At 43.0% G+C, this 23,186-nt stretch overlaps 2 protein-coding genes across 9 annotated transcripts in view; one reads left to right on the top strand and one right to left on the bottom strand.

The window, feature by feature from the left end:
* TTC13 (tetratricopeptide repeat domain 13) overlaps positions 1-635 on the bottom strand; it is a 75,891-nt gene extending 75,256 nt beyond the window's left edge. For 6 of the 7 annotated variants that reach the window (XM_020905511.2, XM_070471103.1, XM_070471104.1 and 3 more), the window contains exon 1: positions 302-634. In XM_020905511.2, coding sequence (XP_020761170.1) covers positions 302-566 — 265 coding nt within the window. In that variant the 5' untranslated portion in view covers positions 567-634. Of the gene's footprint in view, positions 1-301 lie in introns of all 7 variants that reach the window. The other variant, XM_070471105.1, reaches the window with a different exon arrangement.
* A 162-nt stretch (positions 636-797) lies between these two features.
* Positions 798-21,233, top strand: ARV1 (ARV1 homolog, fatty acid homeostasis modulator). Of its 2 annotated transcripts, XM_020905510.2 has the most exons (6): positions 802-1,055; positions 6,689-6,808; positions 9,073-9,226; positions 16,464-16,688; positions 17,705-17,851; positions 20,621-21,233. In XM_020905510.2, the coding sequence occupies exons 1-5, from the start codon at positions 849-851 to the stop codon at positions 17,845-17,847; spliced, it is 849 nt and encodes a 282-aa protein (XP_020761169.1). In that variant the 5' UTR covers positions 802-848; the 3' UTR covers positions 17,848-17,851; positions 20,621-21,233. The 2 variants fall into 2 exon arrangements, with proteins under 2 accessions (XP_070327209.1, XP_020761169.1); XM_070471108.1 differs by lacking the exon at positions 6,689-6,808 and having other exon boundaries at positions 798-1,055.
* The last annotated feature ends 1,953 nt before the right edge of the window (positions 21,234-23,186 follow it).

Below are 23,186 nucleotides of genomic sequence, written 5' to 3'. Positions count from 1 at the left end.
AGTTGCTAGGGCTGCAGAGAGCCCGCCCCGGCCTCGGGAGAATGCTGCCAGCTTTTTTCACTATTCACTGCCCTCCCCAAGGCAGCCTCGGGAGGAGGGCGCGCAGCGGCGTGGGTGCGAGCGGCGGGAAGCGGCCCTGGCGCAACATTTCGAGAAGCCGGCTCCCGCAGGGGTACACGCCGCGGCCGGCTGCAGCGAGGCCAGGGCGGCCAGCACCGGCGCCGGGGCCCGCAGCCCCTACGGCCCAGCCGCGCCGGCACTCCGCCGCAACCCCGCCGCCCGCCCGCCGCCCCCCACTCACCGCCGCACTCGGCAGAGTACTGGTCCCCCCAGTCCCCGGACTGCGGGCTGCAACCGCCGCCCGCCGGGGCCTCCTGCTGCTGCCGATGCTGCAGCTCCTGCTTGAGCAGGGACAGCGGCGAGTAGTGCTCGGTGGCTAAGGCGCCGGGTCCCGGCCCGGCAGACAAAACCCCCAGCAGCAGCAGCACCAAGACGCGCCGGGCGGCGTCCGCGGCGGCCACAGCGCCGCCCCAGCAGCCGCCGCAGCAGCAGCCGGCAGGTGCCATCTTCCCTCAAGGCGCATGTGCGGCGGCCCTCGCGGCGCGCGGCGCCCTCCCAGCCTTAACCCGCAGTGGGCAGGTGGGCTGTGGTAAGGGGGCGGGAGAAGGGGGTGGTCATAGCACTGCCCGCTGGGAGTTGTAGTCCTAGCTCAGCCTAGCCTGAGAGCCCCCTTTCGGTGCTAGGACTGCGAGTCCCAGCAAGCACCGCCCGGCGCAAGACTTCCGGTCTGCCGTCTGACGTCTTCCCCCGCCACTGAATCGGAAGTTCTGGCTGGCAGTTGCGTGGAAATGGGCACCGGTGGGCGGAGTGGGCTTCGGCCTGGCAGAGGGAACGCCGAAGGGGTGACAGCGGGAAAGGGGAAGACGGATGAGGCGACAGTGACTTCGACCACTGCTGCCTCGGCCTCCTGCCAATACAGGTGCATCGAATGCAACCAAGAGGCCAAGGAGTTGTACCGAGACTATAACCACGGCGTGTTGAAGATAACCATCTGTGTGAGTTGTCAGGTGTGGGGTGTCCTTGGGGAAAAAATGGCGCAGCGAGATTTGGGGGCCGTGAGATGTCGTGGAATCTTTGCCAGCTTTCTAGGGCGATCAAAAATCAACGAGTTTCAGAGTGCTCTAATACAGACTTCAGTTCGATGCTTGACATTTCCGTTCCGCAGTCGAACCTTTGCGTGAATACCTGTAGTGGTAGAGAAGTGCTACCTACAGCACTTTTCTCATACGGCTCGTGTTTGCTGACCCGGGCGAACAAATCCTCGGACGGAGATGGATGCATGCGTTGTGCAGAGAAATTTAAAGATCGGATTAGGCTGACATTTGGGCTCCCGTCAAAATTATTTCATTCTTATTCTCCCTTTGATTAGACAGATGTTACCGTCTTAACACTTCATCACCTACAGTAAATTCTCCTAGAATATTTTTTCAGGTTTCATGAATGTACACTATTATGTATGAAGCACTGTGCTGGACGTTGATGATATAAAAACCAAAAGCGAGGAAGTGAAAATTCTGTTTTCGAGGTGTTCCATAGTCTATTTACAGAGAATATGTTTTTAAAAAACACAAAATTGGAGGTTCTTTGGGGGGCCATTAGGAAAGAATCTGTCACAATATAGGTAGTCAATACATTTTTGTCCCCTTTCTGATCTCCTGATGACTTTTTAATAATTCTCATTTCGAAAACATGGCAAGAGTAATTTGCAAGGGAGTCAACAGTATGAATGTATACCTGTTTCTTGTCAACCATTATGTTAATAATCATTCTTGTGCCCGCACTGTCAATTTCCTGCTCTTCTTTCAAATTGTTTCTCTTATTTGGCAAAATTGAAACATATTGCCTATACACCCTTGCTGCTGAGCTTTCCTGGGGAGAAAACACCTTAAATTCATGACCGCTAATCTCAGGTAGGCCTTGATACTATCTGTTCATCATGGTACACTTCACTAGTCCATTCATGTTCCCAGTCCTCTGAACAATACCCTGTCTCTCCTCAAGTTTTACATATATCCTCTCCTGCTTTGCTTAGAGAACTTCCACAAACTATGCAGTCACATAAACCCAGTACTAGTGTTCGAAATGCATCTGGCATTATGCTAACAAAAACAAAATCCCTTTCAAACCATCAGACGCTGGCTTCTCTATACCTTTATTTATGTAAAGATAATTATTGGATAGCTATTTAGGTCAACAGCTATACTATCGCCCACTTCCCTCCAACCCCAGACCCCCAGGATTACACTTTCTCACCCAGGAGACAGATTTTAGAGTAATATTTGGAATATTGAATGGTGGTACTATACATTTTGGATTATTGTACACAATCATTCCATAATGAGATGGAGTTTGTTCTAACCTTTATATTTTACTAATGCTTAGTAATATGCATAATTGCATTACTCAGAAAAATCATTCATTTGGTGCCAGACTCTGAAAATTAAACCATAAAATAATTAATTTGTTAAAGGATGTCCAAAAGTCCTGAGATTAAAAGTAAAAGAGTTTTAGATATCATGCTGTTTTTTATATATGATGAAGTTACAGATTTTTAAAAAAATTTTTATTCTTTACTTATTTGTGACTGCGCTTTGTCTTCATTGCTGCATGAGGGCTTATTTGCGGTGAATGGGGGCTATTCATTACAGTGAGCGGACTTCTCATAGCGGCAGCTTCTCTTCTTGTGGAGCATAGGCTTTTGAAGATTGGGCTTCAGTAGTTGGGGTGTGCAGGCTTAGTTGCCCTGCAGCATGTGAAATCTTCCCAAACCAGGGATTGAACCTGTGCCCCCTGCATTGACAGGCAGATTCTCATCCACTCTGCCTCCAGAGAAGTCTGATATCATGCTATTTGTTGTGGAAAAAATATCCAGTTTCTAGGTGGTTACAGTCAGTAACTAATACGTACTTTGGTCTCTTCTCTGCTGAATTTGGAGTCAGCAGTATACTCAACCTGATTTCCTACCAATATTTTTCATTCTAATCTCCCTTCCCTTTGCTCTTCTTACTTTTCTCTTGCCATTCCTTCCAGCTTGCCTATCTCCGTTTCTCTAATTTTTTCTAACAGAAGCATATCCCTTGCTTTTAGTCACTCTCTCTGCTTCAGCACCTCACAATTTATTATAGTTATGTTAAAGGTACTATACTTTTAATATCCTGTAGAGCTTGACCTATTTTAACTGCTCAGATATTTGTTAAATCCATTATGGTAACAAAACAAGACTCCTTTGACATTGTCCAACAGGAGGCAGCTTTCACCCCTGGTTGCTGGGTGCAAAGATGAATAAGACAGCACTACCCTTGAAGGAATGTAAAGTTTCATCGGTTTCACTTTTCAGATATGTGCTTGCTTATTGTGGAGCTAAAGTTAAAGAGATTTGAGAATGAGTGGGGAAGGGAATTGTCCTGGAGATGATGGGAAGGAAGAAGCAGCAAGAATATTCATGGGGGGAAAAAAAGTGACCAATTCATATTCTGAAAGAGATGTGATTCATTGTAGAATTAGAGAGCATAACAGCAGAAACTAAGTCATATCCATGTGGAGACTGAGCTGGTTGAAGCAGTATTTTAGTTTCCTGGGTGTTCATGGTCCCTGTGCTGTAGGGATTTCTTAGAGGACAAACTTCTCTTTCAGGATACTTGACTGTTAATAATAAATGATATAGAATGGAGCAGTTTTGCCAGGATCATTCAATTCAGTTCAGTCGCTCAGTCGTGTCCAACTCTTTGCCACCCCATGGACTGCAGCATGCTAGGCTTCCCTGTCCTTCACCAACTCCCGGAGCCTGCTCAAACTCATGTCCATTGAACCAGTGATGCCATCCAACGATCTCATCCTCTGTTGTCCCCTTCTCCTCCTGCCTTTAATCTTTCCCAGCATCAGGGTCTTTTCCGGTGAGTCACTTCTTCACATCAGATGACCAAAGTATTGGAGTTTCAGCTTCAGCATCAGTCCTTCCACTGAATATTCAGGACTGATTTCCTTTAGGATGGATGGGTTTGATCTCCTTGGAGTCTTCAACACCACAGTTCAAAAGCATCAATTCTTCAGTGCTCAGCTTTCTTTATAGTCCAATTCTCACATCCATACATGACTACTGGAAAAACCATAGCTTTGACTAGATGAACCATGGTCAGCAAAGTAATGTGTCTGCTTTTTAATATGCTGTCTAGGTTGGTCATAGCTTTTCTTCCAGAAATAAGAAACCATATTTACTCAATTTAGCTATCTCCCCATAGGATGTTTTACTACATTTGTTATGTGTGTGTGTGTGGTTTTACTCATTACATTCAAGGTGAAGGAAGCACTCAAATGAAAAGCAAATAATAGAGGCAGAACAAGGAAAAAATTCAGCCTAAACTGATAGGGAGGGGGGAACCAGCAGACTTTAATGAATTCTCAGTATTTCTGAAATCCTCAGCATGCTAGGAAGGGAAGCTGAGCATAGCACATAGCATGTCACGTGATACCAGCAGTCGCCCCTTCTGTTCGGTTTATGTCGCCTGCTTACTCCATTGTAGCACTTTTAGTAGCATGTGTATTTGCCTTCCCCTTCTAAACGGTCTGAGCCACCAGGGCAGCGCTTCCTGGGTAGCTCAAAGGGTAAAGCATCTGCCTGCAGCGTGGGAGGCCTGGGTTCAATCCCTGGGTTGGGAAGATCCCCTGTCGAAGGAGATGGAGACCCACCTCAGTGTTCTTGCCTGGAGACTTCCGTGGACGAGAGGAGCCTGGTGGGCTGTAGTCCATGGAGTCTCATAGAGTTGGTTGGCTGGCCGACTTTCACTTTCACTTTCTAAACTGTAAGGTCCTTGAGATTAGAGCTTATGTCTCAGGGTAGGTATCCAGCGCTGTGGATATGCCTGGTCCTTAGAAATGGCTAAGTAAAGAGAGCTATTGCTCTGAGTGTAATAGTCATTCCAAACACATTTGTCAGGTAAGTGGTTGCAAAAGGAATAGCTACGCTGCAGTGTCCCCTGCTGCTGGTTTCTGCCTCCCTCCTTCTAAAATATGTCCAAATCCCATCTTCGACTTTTGATGCTGTCAGGAGATGGGTTTCAAAGAATTTTTAAAGGACAGAGAGAAGATCCCTGACCAGTCTCGGTTTCATCTTAAAATGAAGTAACATCTCTGGCCTTCCATTCTTATTTGTATAAAGACAGGACATGTTCTCCACGTGAGTAGCACAGGGAGATGATCTAGAAAACTGCTGTGTTGTGTGTATAATTTCTGATTCTGTGGCTTCTGTTTAGGCACTGGCTTTCTCTTTGCTCAGCTAAAAAGCCTAACCTGTTACACCTCAGATCTATTAGGTGGATTTAAATTTGGGGTAATAGCACATCTCCCTTTATTGGTTCACCTGATGACTAGACAAACATACACCCTTCTTGTAATGATGTGAGTGAAACGGAGAAACTTGAAATTGGAATTGAATCTAACTCGTTATAACACTGGAAGTGCAGGGTTACTATTCTTCAGTGCACTCCATTTTTCTTCTAGCACTTAGATGTAATCAAAAGGTCATCCTAGTATGTTTGCATATACATCACTTCTTGTATTTCTCTTTTATCCTCTCAGAGTTTCGAAATTTTTTTTTTTTAATTGTAGCCATTTGTTTATGCCTTGACCAGTAGCCCTGCAACTTTGTAGCTAATACTGATTCAGATGTTGCAATTCTAATGAGCTTGTTCCTATACCTGCATTTTGTATGTTCTAATGGCATTGGGATTTCATAACATTGTAATCACGTGTCCAAAAGGAAAAAAAAAAAAAGCGCCATTTAATAGGAATTGCTGAGAGCCCAAGGGCCTTGATTTGGGCAACTCAGAACCAGGCAGCACAACGCAGTTCCTCACATACAGTCAGCGGTCTCCAGGGTCTACTGTAGCAGAGAAAGAGCATTTTCTTGCCATGTTCTCAATGGAGAAAAGGAAAAAGACAGGCTCTTTTTGGTAGGTGCCACCCCAGGATTCCTGCCCACCTGTAGCTCTCAGTTCTAGGTGTAGGGTTACTTTTTTGAACCCCTTTCTCCAAATCATATTGAAAGAAGCACAAAGTTGGGGCCATCTAGTCAACGGGCAATGAAAGTACATTCTGAACTTATTTATTTTATAACAGTTCCTACAAACTGAAAGTAGCATTTTCTGAGATATTTTCCTGCCTGAAATGTCTTTAAATCAAATATATTTTTTAGCTTTTTAATATGAGGTTAAAAGATTAATATTTTTACCCTAGAAGATTATATTTCCTCATTTGAAGCCAAGGCTTACATAGATGAACATTTTATATGTGAATGGAAGTTTCCATAAATGCTCATGCTTGGTCGCTCAGTTGTGTCTGACTCTTTGCGACCCCATGGACTGTAGCCTGCCAGGCTCCTCTGCCCATGGAATTTTCCAGGCAAGAATACTGGAGTGGGGTGCCATTTCCTTCTGCCAGGAATCTCTCTTGCGTCTCCTGTATTGGTAGGCAAATTCTGTTACCACTAGCGCCACCTGGGAAGCCATCTAAATAAATGTTGATACAACCTGATTGCTATACAAATCCAAAATAGAGTCTGCTGCTTTGAAATCCTCTAAAATTTCAGAATGTATGAATATATTTTTTCTAATATTGTCTTGCATTATTTCAGAAATCCTGCCAGAAACCCGTAGACAAATACATCGAGTATGATCCTGTAATCATCTTGATTAATGCTATTTTATGCAAAGCCCAGGCCTACAGGCATATTCTTTTCAATACCAAAATAAACGTAAGTTGTGATCATTTTTTTATTTTCTAATTTTACCTGATGATTTTGCATTTTGAAATAATAACACTTTTGAACAGAATTAAAGAACATTATTTAAAGAAAGAAATTCTAACAAGAGTGAGTCTTTTATCAACAATGTCTGGAAATTTCTGGAAATAGCAGGCATTGCTTTTTAAAAAGGTATGCAATGTCTAGTGTGTATTTAAGAATACGGTCACTGGCAGGAAGTTGACAGGCCATCATCTGGATTTCCTTTTTAGTAGGTTACCTTTTGAAACAGATATCAGTAATTTTGAACAGAATAAAATTAAATATAACCTGGTAGGGAGAGAATTAGCCCTAAAAGAAGTAAGCAAACATTAAAAGAAAAATATCTTTAAAATGTAATGTATTGCATGGTATACTCTGCTGTTAAGGGAATGGCTGAATGGTTTAGTTGCTATGTCTTGTCGGACTCTCTGTGACCCCATGGACTGTAGCCCACCAGGCTCCTCTGCCCACAGCATTTGCCAGTCAAGAATACTGGAGTGGGTTGCCATTTCATTTTCCAGGGCATCTTCTCAACCCAGGGATCCAACCCACATCTCCTGCATTGCAGGTGGATTCTTTACCACTGAGCCACCAGGAAGCCTGTTGAGGGAATACATGAGATGAAAAATCAGAAAAGTCCTAATAGCTACAGTTGATTTTTTTTTTTTTTAAATGTACAATTTAATGAATTGACTTGTATACTCTTAATAGTTTGGCTAGGATTGACAGATAAAATGCAGGACACTTAATTAAACTTGGAAGTCAGATAAACTGATTTTTAGCATATGTTCTAAATATTGTGTGAAACATACATACACAAAAAAAGTATTTGTTGTTTATCTGAAGTGCATAGTTAACTGGACGTCCTGCATTTTTATTTGCCAAATCTGGCAACCCTAATTTTGGGCTAACATGGACAGTAACAGTGCAATTTATTATCCCTGTCCTCCTTCCCCAAAGTTAAATAACCCAGGCTGTTTTGTAATCTAATTGAAGTCTCAGACTTGACTACACATTAGAAACACCTGGGGGAGTGGGTGGGGGCAGCAGTTAATTATTCCAAGCCGAGGCCTCACCCAGAACCAGTTAAATCAGAATCTTTGGCAATGGGATCCAGGCATCAGTATTCCTTAAATCTCCCTGCTGCTGCTAAGTCTCTTCAGTAGTGTCTGACTCTCTGCGACCCCAGAGACGGCAGCCCACCAGACTCCCCCCATCCCTGGGATTCTCCAGGCAAGAACACTGGAGTGGGTTGCCATTTCCTTCTCCAATGCATGAAAGTGAAAAGTCAAAGTGAAGTCGCCCAGTCGTGTCCGACTCTTAGTGACCCCATGGACTGCAGCCTACCAGGCTCCTCCATCCATGGGATTTTCCAGGCAAGAGTACTGGAGTGGGTTGCCATTGCCTTCTCTGTAAATCTCCCTAGTGGATGCCAAAGTGCAGCCAGGAGAACCAGTGTGCTAAATGGGGTAGCCTTAGAAGCTCACAACCATGCTTATCCCTGGACCACATCAACTTTGCACACAGTTTCTCTTCCCCACTTTACATGGATAAATTTCAACGAGTAGGAGAAATATATAGAAAAAAAGCCAGTTTTTGTTGCCTAGCATTTTCTGTTTTTGCCAAAATTTCAGACTCTTTAAAACTTCCAGATGATTTGCCACCTTTAATTGCTGTCTTTCACTACTTTAGTTTATACTCATCCAACCTAGAGGCATTTTTTTAAAAATTCATGTTCAGACTAATAGTTTCTTATGAGGTGTCATGAAATCTTCAGATTAAATGTGTTTATTGCTGCTTCCACCCATCCTGAGTCACATAAATTCTTGCTTAATTCTGTGTATCAGACAAATGTTGAGAATATAACAGGATGAAGTGAACTGCTATTTAAAGCAGTGATTCTTAACTAGGGGTGCACATTAGAGCTCACCCTCTGCCTGAGTGTTTCCCACACAGTATGCCTGCTGGGATTTCCTTCCACAGATTCTGAATCAGGACTGGGGCCTAGACATTTGTATTTTGAAAAATCTCCCCATGTGATGCTTCTGCTGAACATTGCTGATTAAGACCTAGTGGTTATAGACTGAATACAATTTGCATTTAACTGGGCAGTTTCTGAATTTGAAAAGCTACTAGATCGGACAGTCTTCAGAACCCACAAAAGTTAGCTCTGTCTGGTCCTCTTGATATTAAGTAGTTTCTTTACCTGATTGAATGGCAGTGTCTTTTGACAGATGCACGGAAAGCTCTGCGTATTTTGTCTGCTTTGTGAAGCGTACCTGAGGTGGTGGCAGCTCCAAGACTCCAGCCGAAGCATTGATCCTGACGACTTTATCAGATACGCTAAGGAGTGGGATTTCTACAGAATGTTTGCGATTGCCTCTCTAGGTAGGAAGAAGCCATGCTTTCTACTATTATTTGACCGACTATTTTGATTTTAAAATTAAGGTGCATGGTTTTAATCATTGGTAAGAGGAGCTAGCTAGAGGACTTGAGACTAAATTTCAGCAGTGCCACTAATCTGCTAGGTGAGTTTGTCTAAATTACTTGCTTTCTTACTTTTATTTGTTTTTTTCTTTTTTTTTTTTTTTTTAGTGCTTGCATGACATATATTCCTCCATCCTTTACTTTTTTAAAAAATTAATTAATTTATTTATTTTACTTAACAACATTGTATTGGTTTTGCCATACATTGACTTGAATCCTCCATGGGAGTACATGTGTTCCCCATCCTGAACCCCCCTCCTACCTCCTACCTCCCTCCCCATCCCATCCCTCTGGGTCATCCCAGTGCACCAGCCCCGAGCATCCTGTATCATGCATCAAACCTGGACTGGCAATTCGTTTCACATTTGATAATTTACATGTTTCAATGCCATTCTCCCATATCTTATCCATTCGTCTGCTGATGGGCATCTAGGTTGCTTCCATGTCCTGGCTATTATAAACAGTGCTGCGATGAACATTGGGATGCACCTGTCTCTTTCAGATCTGGTTTCCTCAGTGTTTATGCCCAGCACTGGGATTGCTGGGTCATATGGCAGTTCTACTTCCAGTTTTCTAAGGAATCTCCACACTGTTCTCCATAGTGGCTGTACTAGTTTGCATTCCCACCAACAGTGTAAGAGAGTTCCCTTTTCTCCACACCCTCTCCAGCATTTATTGCTTGTAGACTTTTGGATAGCAGCCATTCAGACTGGCATGTAATGGTACCTCATTGTGGTTTTGATTTGCATTTCTCTGATCATGAGTGATGTTGAGCATCTTTTCATGTGTTTGTTAGCCATCTGTATGTCTTCTTTGGAGAAATGTCTGTTTAGTTCTTTGGCCCATTTTTTGATTGGGTCTTTTATTTTTCTGGAATTGAACTGCAGGAGTTGCTTGTATATTTTTGAGATTAATTCTTTGTCTGTGCTTCGTTTGCTATTATTTTCTCCCAATCTGAAGGCTGTCTTTTCACCTTGATATAGTTTCCTTTGTTGTGCAAAAGCTTTTAATTTTAATTAGGTACCATTTGTTTATTTTTGCTTTTATTTCCAATATTCTGGGAGGTGGGTCATAGAGGATCCTGCCATGGTTTATGTTGGAGAGTGTTTTGCCTATGTTTTCCTCTACAAGTTTTATAGTTTCTGGTCTTACATTTAGATCTTTAATCCATTTTGAGTTTATTTTTGTGTATGGTGTTAGAAAGTGTTCTAGTTTCATTCTTTTACAAGTGGTTGACCAGTTTTCCCAGCACCACTTGTTAAAGAGATTGTCTTTTGTCCATTGTATATTCTTGCTTCCTTTGTCAAAGATAAGGTGTCCATAGGTACGTGGATTTATCTCTGGGCTTTCTATTTTGTTCCATTGATCTATATTTTTGTCTTTGTGCCAGTACCACACTGTCTTGATGACTGTGGCTTTGTAGTAGAGTCTGAAGTCAGGCAGGTTGATTCCTCCAGTTCCATTCTTCTTTCTCAAGATTGCTTACCTAAAACAACTTGGAAAGGAGGAATTATGAACCTCAGGGTTAGTAGAAGGAAAGAAATCTTAAAAATTAGGCAGAAATAAATGCAAAAGAAACTAAAGAGACGATAGCAAAAATCAACAGAACCAAAAGCTGGATCTTTGAGAAGGTAAATAAAATTGACAGACCATTAACCAGACTCATCAAGAAACAAAGGGAGAAAAATCAAATCAACAAAATTAGAAATGAAAATGGAGAGATCACAACAGATAACACAGAAATACAAAGGATCCTAAGAGACTGTTATCAGCAACTGTATGCTAATAAAAGGGACAACTTGGAAGAAATGGACAAATTCTTAGAAAAGTACAACTTTCCAAAATTGAACCAGGAAGAAATAGAAAAGCTTAACAGACCCATCATAAGCACAGAAATTGAAACTGTAATCAGAAATCTTCCAACAAACAAAAGCCCAGGACCAGACGGCTTCACAGCTGAATTCTACCAAAAATTCAGAGAAGAACTAACACCTATCCTACTCAAACTCTTCCAGAAAATTGCAGAGTGAGGTAAACTTCCAAACTCACTCTATGAGGCCACCATCACTTTAATACCAAAACCCGACAAAGATGCCACCAAAAAAGAAAACTATAGGCCAATATCACTGATGAACATAGATGCAAAAATCCTTAACAAAAGTCTAGTAAATAGAATCCAACAACATATTAAAAAGATCATACATCATGACCAAGTAGGCTTTATCCCAGGAATGCAAGAATTCTTCAATATTCACAAATCAATCAGTGTATACACAACATTAACAAATTGAAAAATAAAAACCATATGATTATCTCAATAGATGCAGAGAAAGCCTTTGACAAAAATTCAACATCCATTTATGATAAAAAAAACCCTCCAGAAAGCAGGAATAGAAGGAACATACCTCAACATAATAAAAGCTATATATGACAAACCCTCAGCAAACATTATCCTCAGTGGTGAAAAATTGAAAGCATTTCCCCTAAAGTCAGGAACAAGACAAGGGTGCCCACTCTCACCACTACTATTCAACATAGTTTTGGAAGTTTTGGCCACAGCAATCAGAGCAGAAAAAGAAATAAAAGGAATCCAGATTGGAAAAGAAGAAATAAGACTCTCGCTGTTTGCAGATGACATGATCCTCTATATAGAAAACCTAAAGATTCCACCAGAAAATTACTAGAGCTAATCAATGAATATAGTAAAGTGGCAGGATATAAAATTAACACACAGAAATCCCTTGCATTCCTATACACTAACAATGAGAAAACAGAAAGAGAAATTAAGGAAACAATTCCATTCACCATTGCAATGAAAAGAATAAAATACTTAGGAATATATATACCTAAAGAAACAAAAGACCTATATATAGAAAACTATAAAACTGGTGAAAGAAATCAAAGAGGACACAAATAGATGGAGAAATATACCATGTTCATGGATCAGAAGAATCAATATAGTGGAAATGAGTATACTACTCAAAGGAATCTATAGATTCAGTGCAATCCCTATCAAGCTTACTTTTGTTTGTTACCACACATAGGGCATGGAAATGATTATGCTTATCAGATACAGGTGTTTCATAAAGTATTTTGAGACATAATATCTTGGGTAAAATTCTTCACTTTAAGTTATGATTATCCAATCTGAAGATTCCTTGAATCTCATTTTTATTAAAACAGATTAATAACTGCCAGACATTATTCAATGTATTGTACTAATTACTATTATTACTAATTATACTAATAACTAATTCTTATACTAATTACCTACTCATATACTAGGTGCAGGGAAAGGGCTACTCCCCAGAATTCTTTGAGTTCTGAAATTGTTTTTCTACAGAATTTGAAATTTGTGACTTAGGTCAGAATTGGGTTGAATTAATTTCTGTGACTATGTTATTACTTACTGGTTTCCATGCTTTTCTACTTCTAAAATCTTTTTCCTTATATTGAAACATTTTAGTACTTAAGTGTCCATGCCTGCATGTAAGTCGCTTCAGTCATGCCCGGCTCTTTGTGACCCCATGGACTGTGGCCTCCAGCTGCTCTGCCCATGGGGCTCTCCAGGCAGAACACTGGAGTGGGCTGCTGTGCCCTCCTCCAGGGGCCTTCCCAGCCCAGGGCCTGCACTCAGGCCTCTTGCTTCTCTTGCACTGGCAGGCAGACTCTTTACCACCAGTGCCACCTGCACACCTCTCCAGTGTCATATTTCTGGACTGTGTCCTCTTTTGTCCCTCATTCTTCTCTGGATGCCCTCATTCCCTTGGCCCTCTCATCCAGTCCCAGCGGCTTTAAAAGTCATCTGTCTGCTGAGAATTCCCAAACGTACATAATAACGTTAAAAACTTCCTTGAACAAATCACCTAAACCAAGAGCTAGAACCTAATATAATTTTAAGCTTTAAAGCAAAGCCTCTTAAAATTGCTATAGATGAACTGCTTTGTGTGTATAATTTAAAAAAATAAAACTAAGCTTGCTTTCAAGTAGTTTGGAATTTCTGTAGCACTTACTCTATAGTGGCTGTTTTGACACTTTGAGCAGAAATTTTTTCTTCTATTACATTTATGTGTCTTAATCTAATCCCTAGTTAGGTTGCAGATTACTAAAACAGCTTATAAAGAATGTGTTATACAAATTCAGCATCTTATAACTTAAAAACTGTTTTTACAGTATCATCAACTCAGTTTTCACAACCATCCTCTCTGGTAGGTAGGTTGGGTTGCCTTCCCCATCTGCAGTTGTCAAAGCACAAAAACAGGAAGGGCCCGTGGTCTCCCTGAAGTTCCCCAGCAGGTTAGCCTCAGTGCAGAGCTGGGGAAGGTCTCCCAGTGCCCCGTCTCTTGTTTTCCCCACTGTGGCTCTTTCTCCACTGCTGCTCCTCCTGAACCCATCTGATGTGTGAGAGTTCTAAGGGCGAGGGCTCTAATACCTGCCTGGGAAAGGCTGTGCGGAGCCCAAGGGCAGGTGCAGCTTCCTCAGTCTCCCAAGTTCTATGCAAGAAAGGTGTGATGTAGTCTGCCGTCCTCTCCAGTGCAGGAAACCCTTCTCTCTTGATTCCTGCAAGATTGTGTCTCCAGTGACAAGACTGTCATCTAACAGTAACCCACCACTGTTAGATGGTTCTTGTGAGGAAGTTCTTTATTTTGATTATTCTCATTATTATCAGTTAAAAACCCAGGCTATATAATCTGCCTGTTTGAACAGATCCTTGCAGTGGACGAGCCCTTCAGTCATTTTGGAGGGAGATGGTGTGTCTCCCCTGAAGACTATATCAAATTTCATGGGGGCTAACCATCCTAAATTACGTTTATGGATCCTGAAAGTGAAAGTCGCTCAGTCGTGTCCAGCTTTTTGTGATCCCATGGATGATACAGTCCTTGAAATTCTCTAGGTCAGAATACTGGAGTGCGTAGCCTTTCCCTTCTTCAGAAGATCTCCCAACCCAGGGATCGAACCCAGGCCTCCCACATTGCAGGCAGATTCTTTACCAACTGAACTATCAGGGAAGCAAACAATCAAGAAGGTCCCACTGAGATGGGATCCTAGTTATGGACCCTAATTGACCCATATGAATCCTAATTATGGATTATGGATCCTAATCACCTATATTTGGAACCTCTTTATTTTGGCTAGATTCAGTTATAGAACATTTTAGAAAGAATACAGTTATTGTATCCTATGATACAATACATGTGTTCCAGAAAAAAAACATGATCCTGTAGAAACCTAAATAACACAGCTTATAGGAGAAAATCTTTTTGCCTTTTCATAATATGTTCATGGGGGTCTCAAGGCAAGAGGGCTGAAGTGGTTTGCCATTTCCTTTTCCAGTGGACCATGTTTTGTCCACTTTGATACTTTTGAACTGTGGTGTTGGAGAAGACTTTTGAGAGTCTCTTGGACTGCAAGGAGATCAAACCAGTCAATCCTAAAGGAAATCAATCCTGAATATTCATTGGAGGGACTGATGCTGAAGCTGAAGTTGCAATATTTTGGTCCCCTGCTGTGAAGAGCTGACTCATTGGAAAAGACCATGATGCTGGGAAAGACTGAAGGCAGGAGGAGAAGGGGACAACAGAGGATGAGATGGTTGGATGGCATCACCAACTCAATGGACATGAGTTTGAGCAAGTTCTGGGAGATGGTGAGGGACAGGGAAGCCTGATGTGCTGCAGTCCATGGGGTTACAAAGAGTCAGACATGACTAAGTGACTGAACAACAATGTAGGAGAAAATAGAATTAGGGACAAACCAATCAAAATGTATTCATCTGGGTAGTCAGAGCACTAACAGTCTTATTAATAACAATCTTAATGAAATAATGCAGTTAAAAGATATTGTTAAATTCCTTGTTGGGAACAGAACAGATTGCAGTCTGTTCTGACTGTGGGATACCACGGGAACTATTGCTTCTTTTAGTTTGGACTCTGTCTCTGCATACTTTCTGGAAGGATATGGAATTACACTCAAAAAGTTTGTTAAGATGAATAGGGTATGTTTTTAATTTAGGTAACAGACTATTCAAGGTCTTATGGCTAAGAGGCAGTCCATAAAAAGTAGGTGAATCAACAATGAAAAACACCTTCATATGTAATTCCTAGGCTGTGTCCCATCTTCCAGATTTAAAAGCTTCCATTCTCCTGTCCATTTTCTCTGTGGAGATCTCTAGGAGTAAAAATGCTTAAACAACCTGATTTCCTAAAAGGAACTTCAGAAAGTTGATGATTACAATTCTCTCAGAATTACTTTTTCTCCAGAGTGAAGTACTTCATGAAAGAATTACCAAAATATGTTTCGGAAATGATACCAGCAGGATTTGACACAAAAGACGGGTTATTTTAAAAAAGAAAAAGAAAGTTTCTCTTTTTATTATTAATTTTTTAATGACTGGTTTTTAAAATTTAATTACTTAACTTGTCTGTGCTGGGTCTCCGTTGCTGTGCGGGCTCCTCTCTAATCGCAGTGACCGGGGTCTGCTCTCTGTGTGGGTGGGCTTCTCATGGCAGTGGCCCCTCTTGTTCCTGAGCGTGGGCTCTAGGGCACAAGGGCTGAATAGCTGCAGCAAGTGGGCTCTAGTCGTGGCCTCTGGCCTTAGCTGCTGCATGGCATGTGGGGTCTTCCTGGACCAGGGATCAGACCCATGTCTCCTGCATTGGCAGGCAGATTCTTTACCAGTAAGCCACTGGGGAAGCCATTGTTATTAATAGTAGTACTTACTATTATTTTGGTTGCACTGGGTCTTCGTTGCTGTGCTTGGCGGGCTTTCTCGAGCTGCGGCAAGTGAGGGCCACTCTGTGTTGCTGTATGTGGGCTTCTGATTGCTGTGGCTTCTCTTGTGGAGCACAAGCTCCAGGTGCCCAGGCTCGGGAGTCATCACACACAGGCTTAGTTGATCCATGGCAGGAGGGATCTTCCCAGACAAGGGATCAAACTCATGTCCCCTGCCTTGGCAGCTGGATTTTTATACACTGATTTTTATCCACTGCCAGGGAAATCCAGAAAATTTGATCCTGATAAAGCATTTCTTTTGTCATTAGCTGATAGGCTGTATTTTGGAATTGTGGTTTATTTGTTTTTAGGGGGCTCTGGTTTGGATTGAGACATTTGTATCTTTATTTTTCCATTTCTTCCTTAGAACAGACTGCCTATTTTATTGGCATTTTCACTTTCCTGTGGATAGAACGACCCATAAAAGCGAAAGAAAAACTCAACTTCACTTTGCTGCTGAAGGCATTATTGTTATCTAGCTACGGAAAACTCTTGCTGATCCCAGCTGTGATTTGGGAACATGATTACACACCCCTGTGCCTCAGACTCATTAAAGTGTTTGTCCTTACATCAAACTTTCAGGCAATCAGAGGTATGTTTACATCTTACTCTGTTTTCTCAGCTTTCAACCCATATACTATCTATAAAGCCTTGTTTCTAGGATACAGTTTTTATATAACCTATTAAACACTGGAACTGTTTGTAGAATAATAACAATGCCTAACATTTTCATAGTGCCTTATCCATGGCACATGTTCAGTATTTGTTCAATTTAATCACATGGTACTTTTTAGTTTTCAAAATGCTCCCTTATATATTGCATCCATCCTGTGGGGTCAGTCATTGTTGTTTAGTCATTCAGTAATAGCCAACTCTTTTGCAACCCCGTGGACTATAGCCCACCAGGCTCCTCTGTCCTTGGGATTTCCCAGGCAAGAATACTGGAGTGGGTTGCCATTTCCTTCTCCAGGGATCCTGATCCAGGGATCGAACCTATGTCTCGTTCATTGGCAGGTGGGTTCTTTACCACTGAGCCACCAGGCAGGCCCTGTGGAGTCAGTAGGACAGCTGTTATTACCTCCACTTTTTGAGTGAGCTCTTGGTGACTTGTCCAAAGTTACACAGCCAGGCAGTTGTCAAGCCAGGCTAGAATGCCAGGTATCTGCCTCACAGCTCAGGAGAATTCTTATGACATTGACGTGTGTCGTCACTGATCCCATACATTGTGAGAAGTGCTATTGCAAATGAACATATTAATCTGATATTTCTTATAATACCTATATCTTATAAACTATAAAACCAAAAGTATCCATTTTTTCCTGCTATTCTCTTTATAACCTTAAGATCTAGCTTTTATTTTCCTGTTTAATATTCATGCAAATCTGTCTTGACGAGAGCAGGAGAAGTTTGGTGTTTTTGTTATCAGCAGATGCTTTGGTTCTCCCAAAAGCTTTGTAGATGGAAAAGTAATAACGTAGATTAATAAGAACAAATAGAGATTTTCTAAGAAACAGTTTTACAAAACCATTCCATTCACACTGCCACACAATTTACATGCCAATATCATTTAAACTCTTAAGAACTTATCAGTTGCCTTTTCTTTTTCAGTGACCCTAAACATCAACCGTAAGCTCACCTTCTTGGCCATCTTGAGTGGCTTACTGGTGGAGAGCACCATGGTCTATTTCTTCCAGAGGATGGAGTGGGCTGTTGGAAGTGACTGTGCCATCTATAAATCTCAAGACTTTTGAAGAGGTACAGAGCATGTCTCAGTGTTCTTGCACCCAGACAGGTGTCCTTCTCAAACTAGACAGATGTCATTGCAGCAAACATAATGCCTCCACCCCACCCCAGCACCTGGGTGCCTCGAGGTCACCTCTGGGTACCTCGAGGTCACCTCTGTCTCCCTTGGGGACCCTAGGGTTCTGCACTCTAGTTCTGTTGTCGGCCTCAGTGACATCAGCAGCTATGTTTTTGTTGTTTCCGGGTCCCTATTCTCACAGTTCTCTAACACCTCCATTCAAGCTCACTCCTACCAAAACCTCAGATGCTGAAGTCTGTCCCGCTGAACGCTGTCTACCACCCTTTCCAACCATTCTGCTGCCTCCCTCCCACCACCCCTGCCTTCTGCTGCCTTTTTTACCTCTCTCTCCCAAACCTCTTACTTTCCTTTACTTCTGAACCATTTGCCTCTCTCTTATCTGTGCCTGGAACCTGTAGGCAGCTTGCGTCGCCCTCCATTAGTGCCTTGAAACAGCCGGGTCCCTGTTCTTCTATCAGCGTCCCCGTTGGCGCTCTCGGGGTGAGTCCATCAGCTCTTTTCTCTGCTGAGCTTGGCAGGTCGCCCCTGCGTCTGCACAGAGCGCAGCTGAGGGTGCTCCTCTGTCTTGAGGTCACCTCTACGGACCCCTTTCCCTCCCCCAGCCCCCACCACACACACAGTGGCCTTGGAGCAGTTGTTCCGAAGTCTTCCCCGCCTTACTTCCCCCCATGTCTGCTCTCACTTTGCTGAGAATGGAGACTTACCACAAACTCCCCGAGTTTCCTTTTCCACTTCAGCACTTGCTTGGTCATCTGCCTCTTTCTTCCTTCCCTCCCTCCTGTTCCGGCGCTGTGCTCGGCCTGTCTTCCTCACCAGAGCTGAGTACAGCCTGAAGGTATCCTCCTGCCTGTGGTCTCTGTCAGGCCTCTGGACCACCGCCAGCCCCCCAGTCTGTGTTGGGATGCGTGATCCGGTAGACTTGAAGGCGTGGCAGCTGGTGAGGAGGGGAGGGAGCAGGCAGGGTAAGCTGAAGCAGCTCTCGGGCACCCTCCTCGTCCCACAGGCTCAGCTCTGAGCCTTCTCTGCCTCTCCTGGCGCCTCAGCAGCCCTCCCGCCTCCTCGCTCAGCCCACCCTCTTCCTCGCTGGGCCCTCAGAGACTCTGCTCCTTCCTCACCCTCTCTCCTCCCCCTCCGCCAGCACACGCGGGCAGCTCTTTACTGTAGACAGGCTGCTCTGAGCCCATTTCTCCACTGCCTCTCCTCTTTGTAAAACACACTTTCTCCCCAGTCTCCCAAGTCGGTGCTCCTGAAAACAGAAGGCAGCCAGCCCCCAGCTCTGCCAGGGCCTGCTCGCTGCTCTGCTCTGGAAGCTGCTGCCTTCCCAGACAGGCTGCCTGTGCCCTTCCTTGTCCACCGACCCTGTCTGTCTCCCGTGTCTTGCCTCAGCCTTCCACTTTTCTCTCCTGCTGTGCAGACACTTGGCTTTGGCAGCAGCATGGCTTGACCCATCTAGGGCAGATTGCTTCCAGATCTTTCCACACCCGATACCTCCAGTCTTCCCCCTCTGCCAGGTCACTCATGCCCTTCCACCACCTTCAAGATAATTCCAGGATGGCATGGCTGTTACGTCTAAAATTGAACTCAGTATCCCCAGCCCTCACCAAAACATAATCTTCCTGATAGCTTTTTTTGTTGTTCTTAGTTTTGTTTTGTTTTTTTAATATTTATTTATTTTTGGTTGCACTGGGTCTTCTCCTGTGCATACAGCTTTCTCTGATTGCAGCGAGGAGCTACTCATGGTTGCAGTGCTTGAGCTTCTCACTGCGGCCGCTTCTCTGTTGAGGGCTCAGGCTCTAGGTGCATGGGCTTCAGTAGTGGTAGCACTCAGGCTCAGAAGTAGTGGCACACGGGCTTGGCTGCCCCACAGCATGTGGAATCTTCCCGGACCAGGGATCAAACCTGTGTCCTCTGCGTTGGTAGACAGATTCTCATCCACTGCACCACCAGGGAAGTCCCCTGCGAGCTCTTCATCTTGTCACGCAGCCCCCAGCTCAACCTTCATCATCTCCAGCTTCAAAGTTTGTAACGACCTCCTCAGCAGCCTTCAGCCCATCTTCACAGAGTACCACTTCTGGTGCCTCTCTGGATTTTCCACCACTTCTTATTGTTGGCCAGAGTTTCAGGCTCTTCCTGAGCAACAGCTTTCAGTTTTCTCTGAGCGTTAGTGCTCATTTCTCCTCTGCGGGCAGGTTTCTGCCCACCTTCCCTACTACCCTTTCCTCATCTCCAGATGCATCACGCTCTTCTCCACTAACCAGATTCAGTCACCTCTGCTTCTCTGTGGAATGAAGATTTGCCAAAAACTTGAATCTGTCACACTCGCTCCTTCCATTGAGCCCCCAGGGTCCAGCTCAGTCACATTCCCAGAGCTCCTAAGACTGCCCCAGTGCTGAAGGCCTTGCCCCCACTTTTTTTAGTGCTTCTGTGTTTTGAGCTTTCCAGTATAATTTCTGTGAAGAGAAGGTCCCCTGTCTTTAACAGCCATTTGAAAACCATTATCCTCTTCATGTTGTATACTTGTTTACACTTTACATTAAAATGCCATGTATTTATGTCTGACTCCCTCAGCCTGGTTTGGTGCCAGGACAGACCAGGCCTGAGGTAACGGTGTCCCTGTAGTACAGAGCCTGACCTAATAAGTATTTGTTGATTTGATTTTTAGTGGAATGTGCCACTCTAAATACTTTTTTTATTATCCACAGTTTCATTTTTTACTGTCTGTGGCATGACTGGTTGCATCTGTAAAATAGAAGACATAAAGATACAAACCAATCTTCTCATTACTGTTGTGTAAAATGAAGCAAAGATTTGGATATACTTCCTGAAAAAGAAAGCAACGGTTATTGCATTGGGAACTGCTAACCCATGTAGGAAACAGCTAAACCATATACAGAAACACTCACACAAACACAAGGAATGTTGCTGCAGGAACTAATGTATGCAACAAGTGAAGATTTATACATTATAGACAGTTCAGGTAAGCCCTGGAATTGAAGGAACATGAATTCATGAGTCACACATAAGAAAAGATCTTTGTTCATGGCTTTGACATATTTATATCTTTTCAATTTAAATGTTAATGGTTAAAATAATACTTTGTGTTCTTAGAAGAGAAATACTTTTCTCTCAATAAAGTCACAATAAACTGAGCTTTTGTGAATTTTTAATTCAGAATCTTCCCCTGTAACTAAGTTACTCTTTAAAATCAGCTGATCCAAAAATAAATAACTAAAAACAACTGAATTGTACATCTAACAAGAGTGAATTATATCTCAATAGAGCTGTTACTAAATAAACATCGCCTCTCTCCTTTTCTCTCTGCCTACTTCACTCATTTGTTCTTTCACTTATTCATCCCACAGATACTTAGCACCTAGTCTGTTAGGGTCAGACACTATGGATACAGTAGTAAAAAAGACGTGGGACCTGGCCCTCTTGACGCTTACTGAGTAGTGATGGATTTAGAAATAGTAGTAGGTAACTGCAGCAGTGCCTTTTTATCCAACAGTGAGTATAGGCTCTTCTGGAAGGGCAGGGTGGGAACACCTGTTCCAGTCAGAAGTCAAAAAGGTCTTCCAAGAGAAGGGGAAGGGACAGAGCTTTCCAGTAGCCTGGAAGAGAAGACAGTGCACAGACTCATGGAGGGCAGAGTGCCAGTGGGCATAGGCTGGGGCTGAAAGCAAATGGTCCAGCTGGGTAGAGTGTGAGCAGTGGGAGTTCCACAAATGATACACGGAAGACATGTACAGTTCGGATTATGAAGGGCCTCATGAGTTGTAATTTATCCCAAGGATGAAGAAACCAACGTTGAAGAACCCAAAGTAAAATGGGCTTCCCATGTGGCGCTAGTGGTGAAGAACCTGCCTGCCAATGCAGGAGACAGGTTTGATCACTGGGTCAGGAAAATCTCCTAGAGAAGAGTATGGCAACCCTCTCCAGTATTCTTGCCTGGAGAATTCCATGGACAGAGGAGCCTGGTGGTGGGTCGCAAAGAATCAGACACAACTGAAGCGACTTAGCACACACAGCTCAGCAAAGCAAAACACAGGACAAAATCAATGGGAATAACATCAGAGTAGTCACAGCATGAAGCGGACTGTTGACCACCAGATGGAGCCTGTCAGTTTAAGGAGCAGAGGAGAAAATGGTTCAAAGACACAACCGAAAGGGAAAAAACCAATTCTAAAACAAGTATGAGGGGAGATGACCTAAAAAATACACTGATCATAGCTTCTCAAATCTTTGGCTAAGATAAATAGACTACATCATCTATTTATGAATTTATATTCCATGCATCCCAGTCTGCCTTGATCACCATAAAGGTATTTGTTAAGTTTTAAAGACAGACAAGTGTTCAAAAGCCCTCTCCTAGGCTAGTGAGGTGTCCATGAGCAGTAGGTAGCTAAGTGCTGCAGAATGGGTGGGTGGGAGGGACTGCCAGGGAGACCCATCTCATCAGCTATGATCCTAGATCATAGATCCTAGATCCTCTGTATTTATTTTTTTAATGTTTTATTGGAGTATAGTTGATTTTCGGTGTTATTTTAGTCTCAGGTATACAGCAGCGTGAATCAGTTGTACACAAACACACACACACAATCTATCCACTCTTTGATTATTTTCCTAAATAGCCATTACAGAATATTGAGTAGAGTACTCTTTGTGACCCCGTGGACAGTAGCCTGCACCAGGCTCCTCCAGCCATGGGATTTTCTAGGCAATAGTACTGAAGTGGGTTGCCATTTCCTTCTCCACACTCAGTGAATTTATCACATCACTCATTGGAGTGAGGAAAGAAAGGGCAAGTCTCCAGGAAGAAGGCAGAGAGGCTGCCTTCCAGGTCATGTTGAGAGTGATCAGTTCTCCCGTCCCCAGGCCAGGCCCCACTGCCCAGCCCAGGAATTCATCCTTTCTTTATGCTTTTTCCACATGTTTTATGAAAACTTTCAAAGAGACAAAAACATTGAAAGAATTGTACAGTGAAAACATCTATTCACCACCTAGATTTTACAGTTGTTAAATTTTGCTCTATGATTTCTGAGACGGCAGAACTTAAGAGTTATACTGGGAAGATGAGGTAGGGGTGATGCTTGGTGCTTTAGAATGATGTTTGTTTTCCAAGCCTTTCCTCTCTCCCAGTCACTGAAACATGGTCTGACAACAACAAAAAAGGCATTTATGTGAAAATTCTTATGAAGGTATAAAAGTTAAATTACTTTTAGATATCCACGATTTTAAAGAAAAAGCATATGCACCCAAGCCATTCTA

The sequence above is a fragment of the Odocoileus virginianus genome, chromosome 7 (assembly GCF_023699985.2).
Source record: "Odocoileus virginianus isolate 20LAN1187 ecotype Illinois chromosome 7, Ovbor_1.2, whole genome shotgun sequence".
NCBI lineage: Eukaryota > Metazoa > Chordata > Mammalia > Artiodactyla > Cervidae > Odocoileus > Odocoileus virginianus.
The sequence above is the reverse complement of the archived record's forward strand: the minus strand, read 5'-3'. Positions and strand labels throughout refer to the sequence as shown.

What these genes read in the sequence shown, in the direction of transcription:
- ARV1 (XM_020905510.2), top strand. Translation starts at nt 849, where the DNA reads ATGGGCACCGGTGGGCGGAGTGGGCTTCGGCCTGGCAGAGGGAACGCC. An exon ending in TTTTCAATACCAAAATAAAC is followed by an intron (nt 6,809 to 9,072) that starts GTAAGTTGTGAT and finishes GTCTTTTGACAG; the next exon opens with ATGCACGGAAAGCTCTGCGT. An exon ending in AAACTTTCAGGCAATCAGAG is followed by an intron (nt 16,689 to 17,704) that starts GTATGTTTACAT and finishes TTTCTTTTTCAG; the next exon opens with TGACCCTAAACATCAACCGT.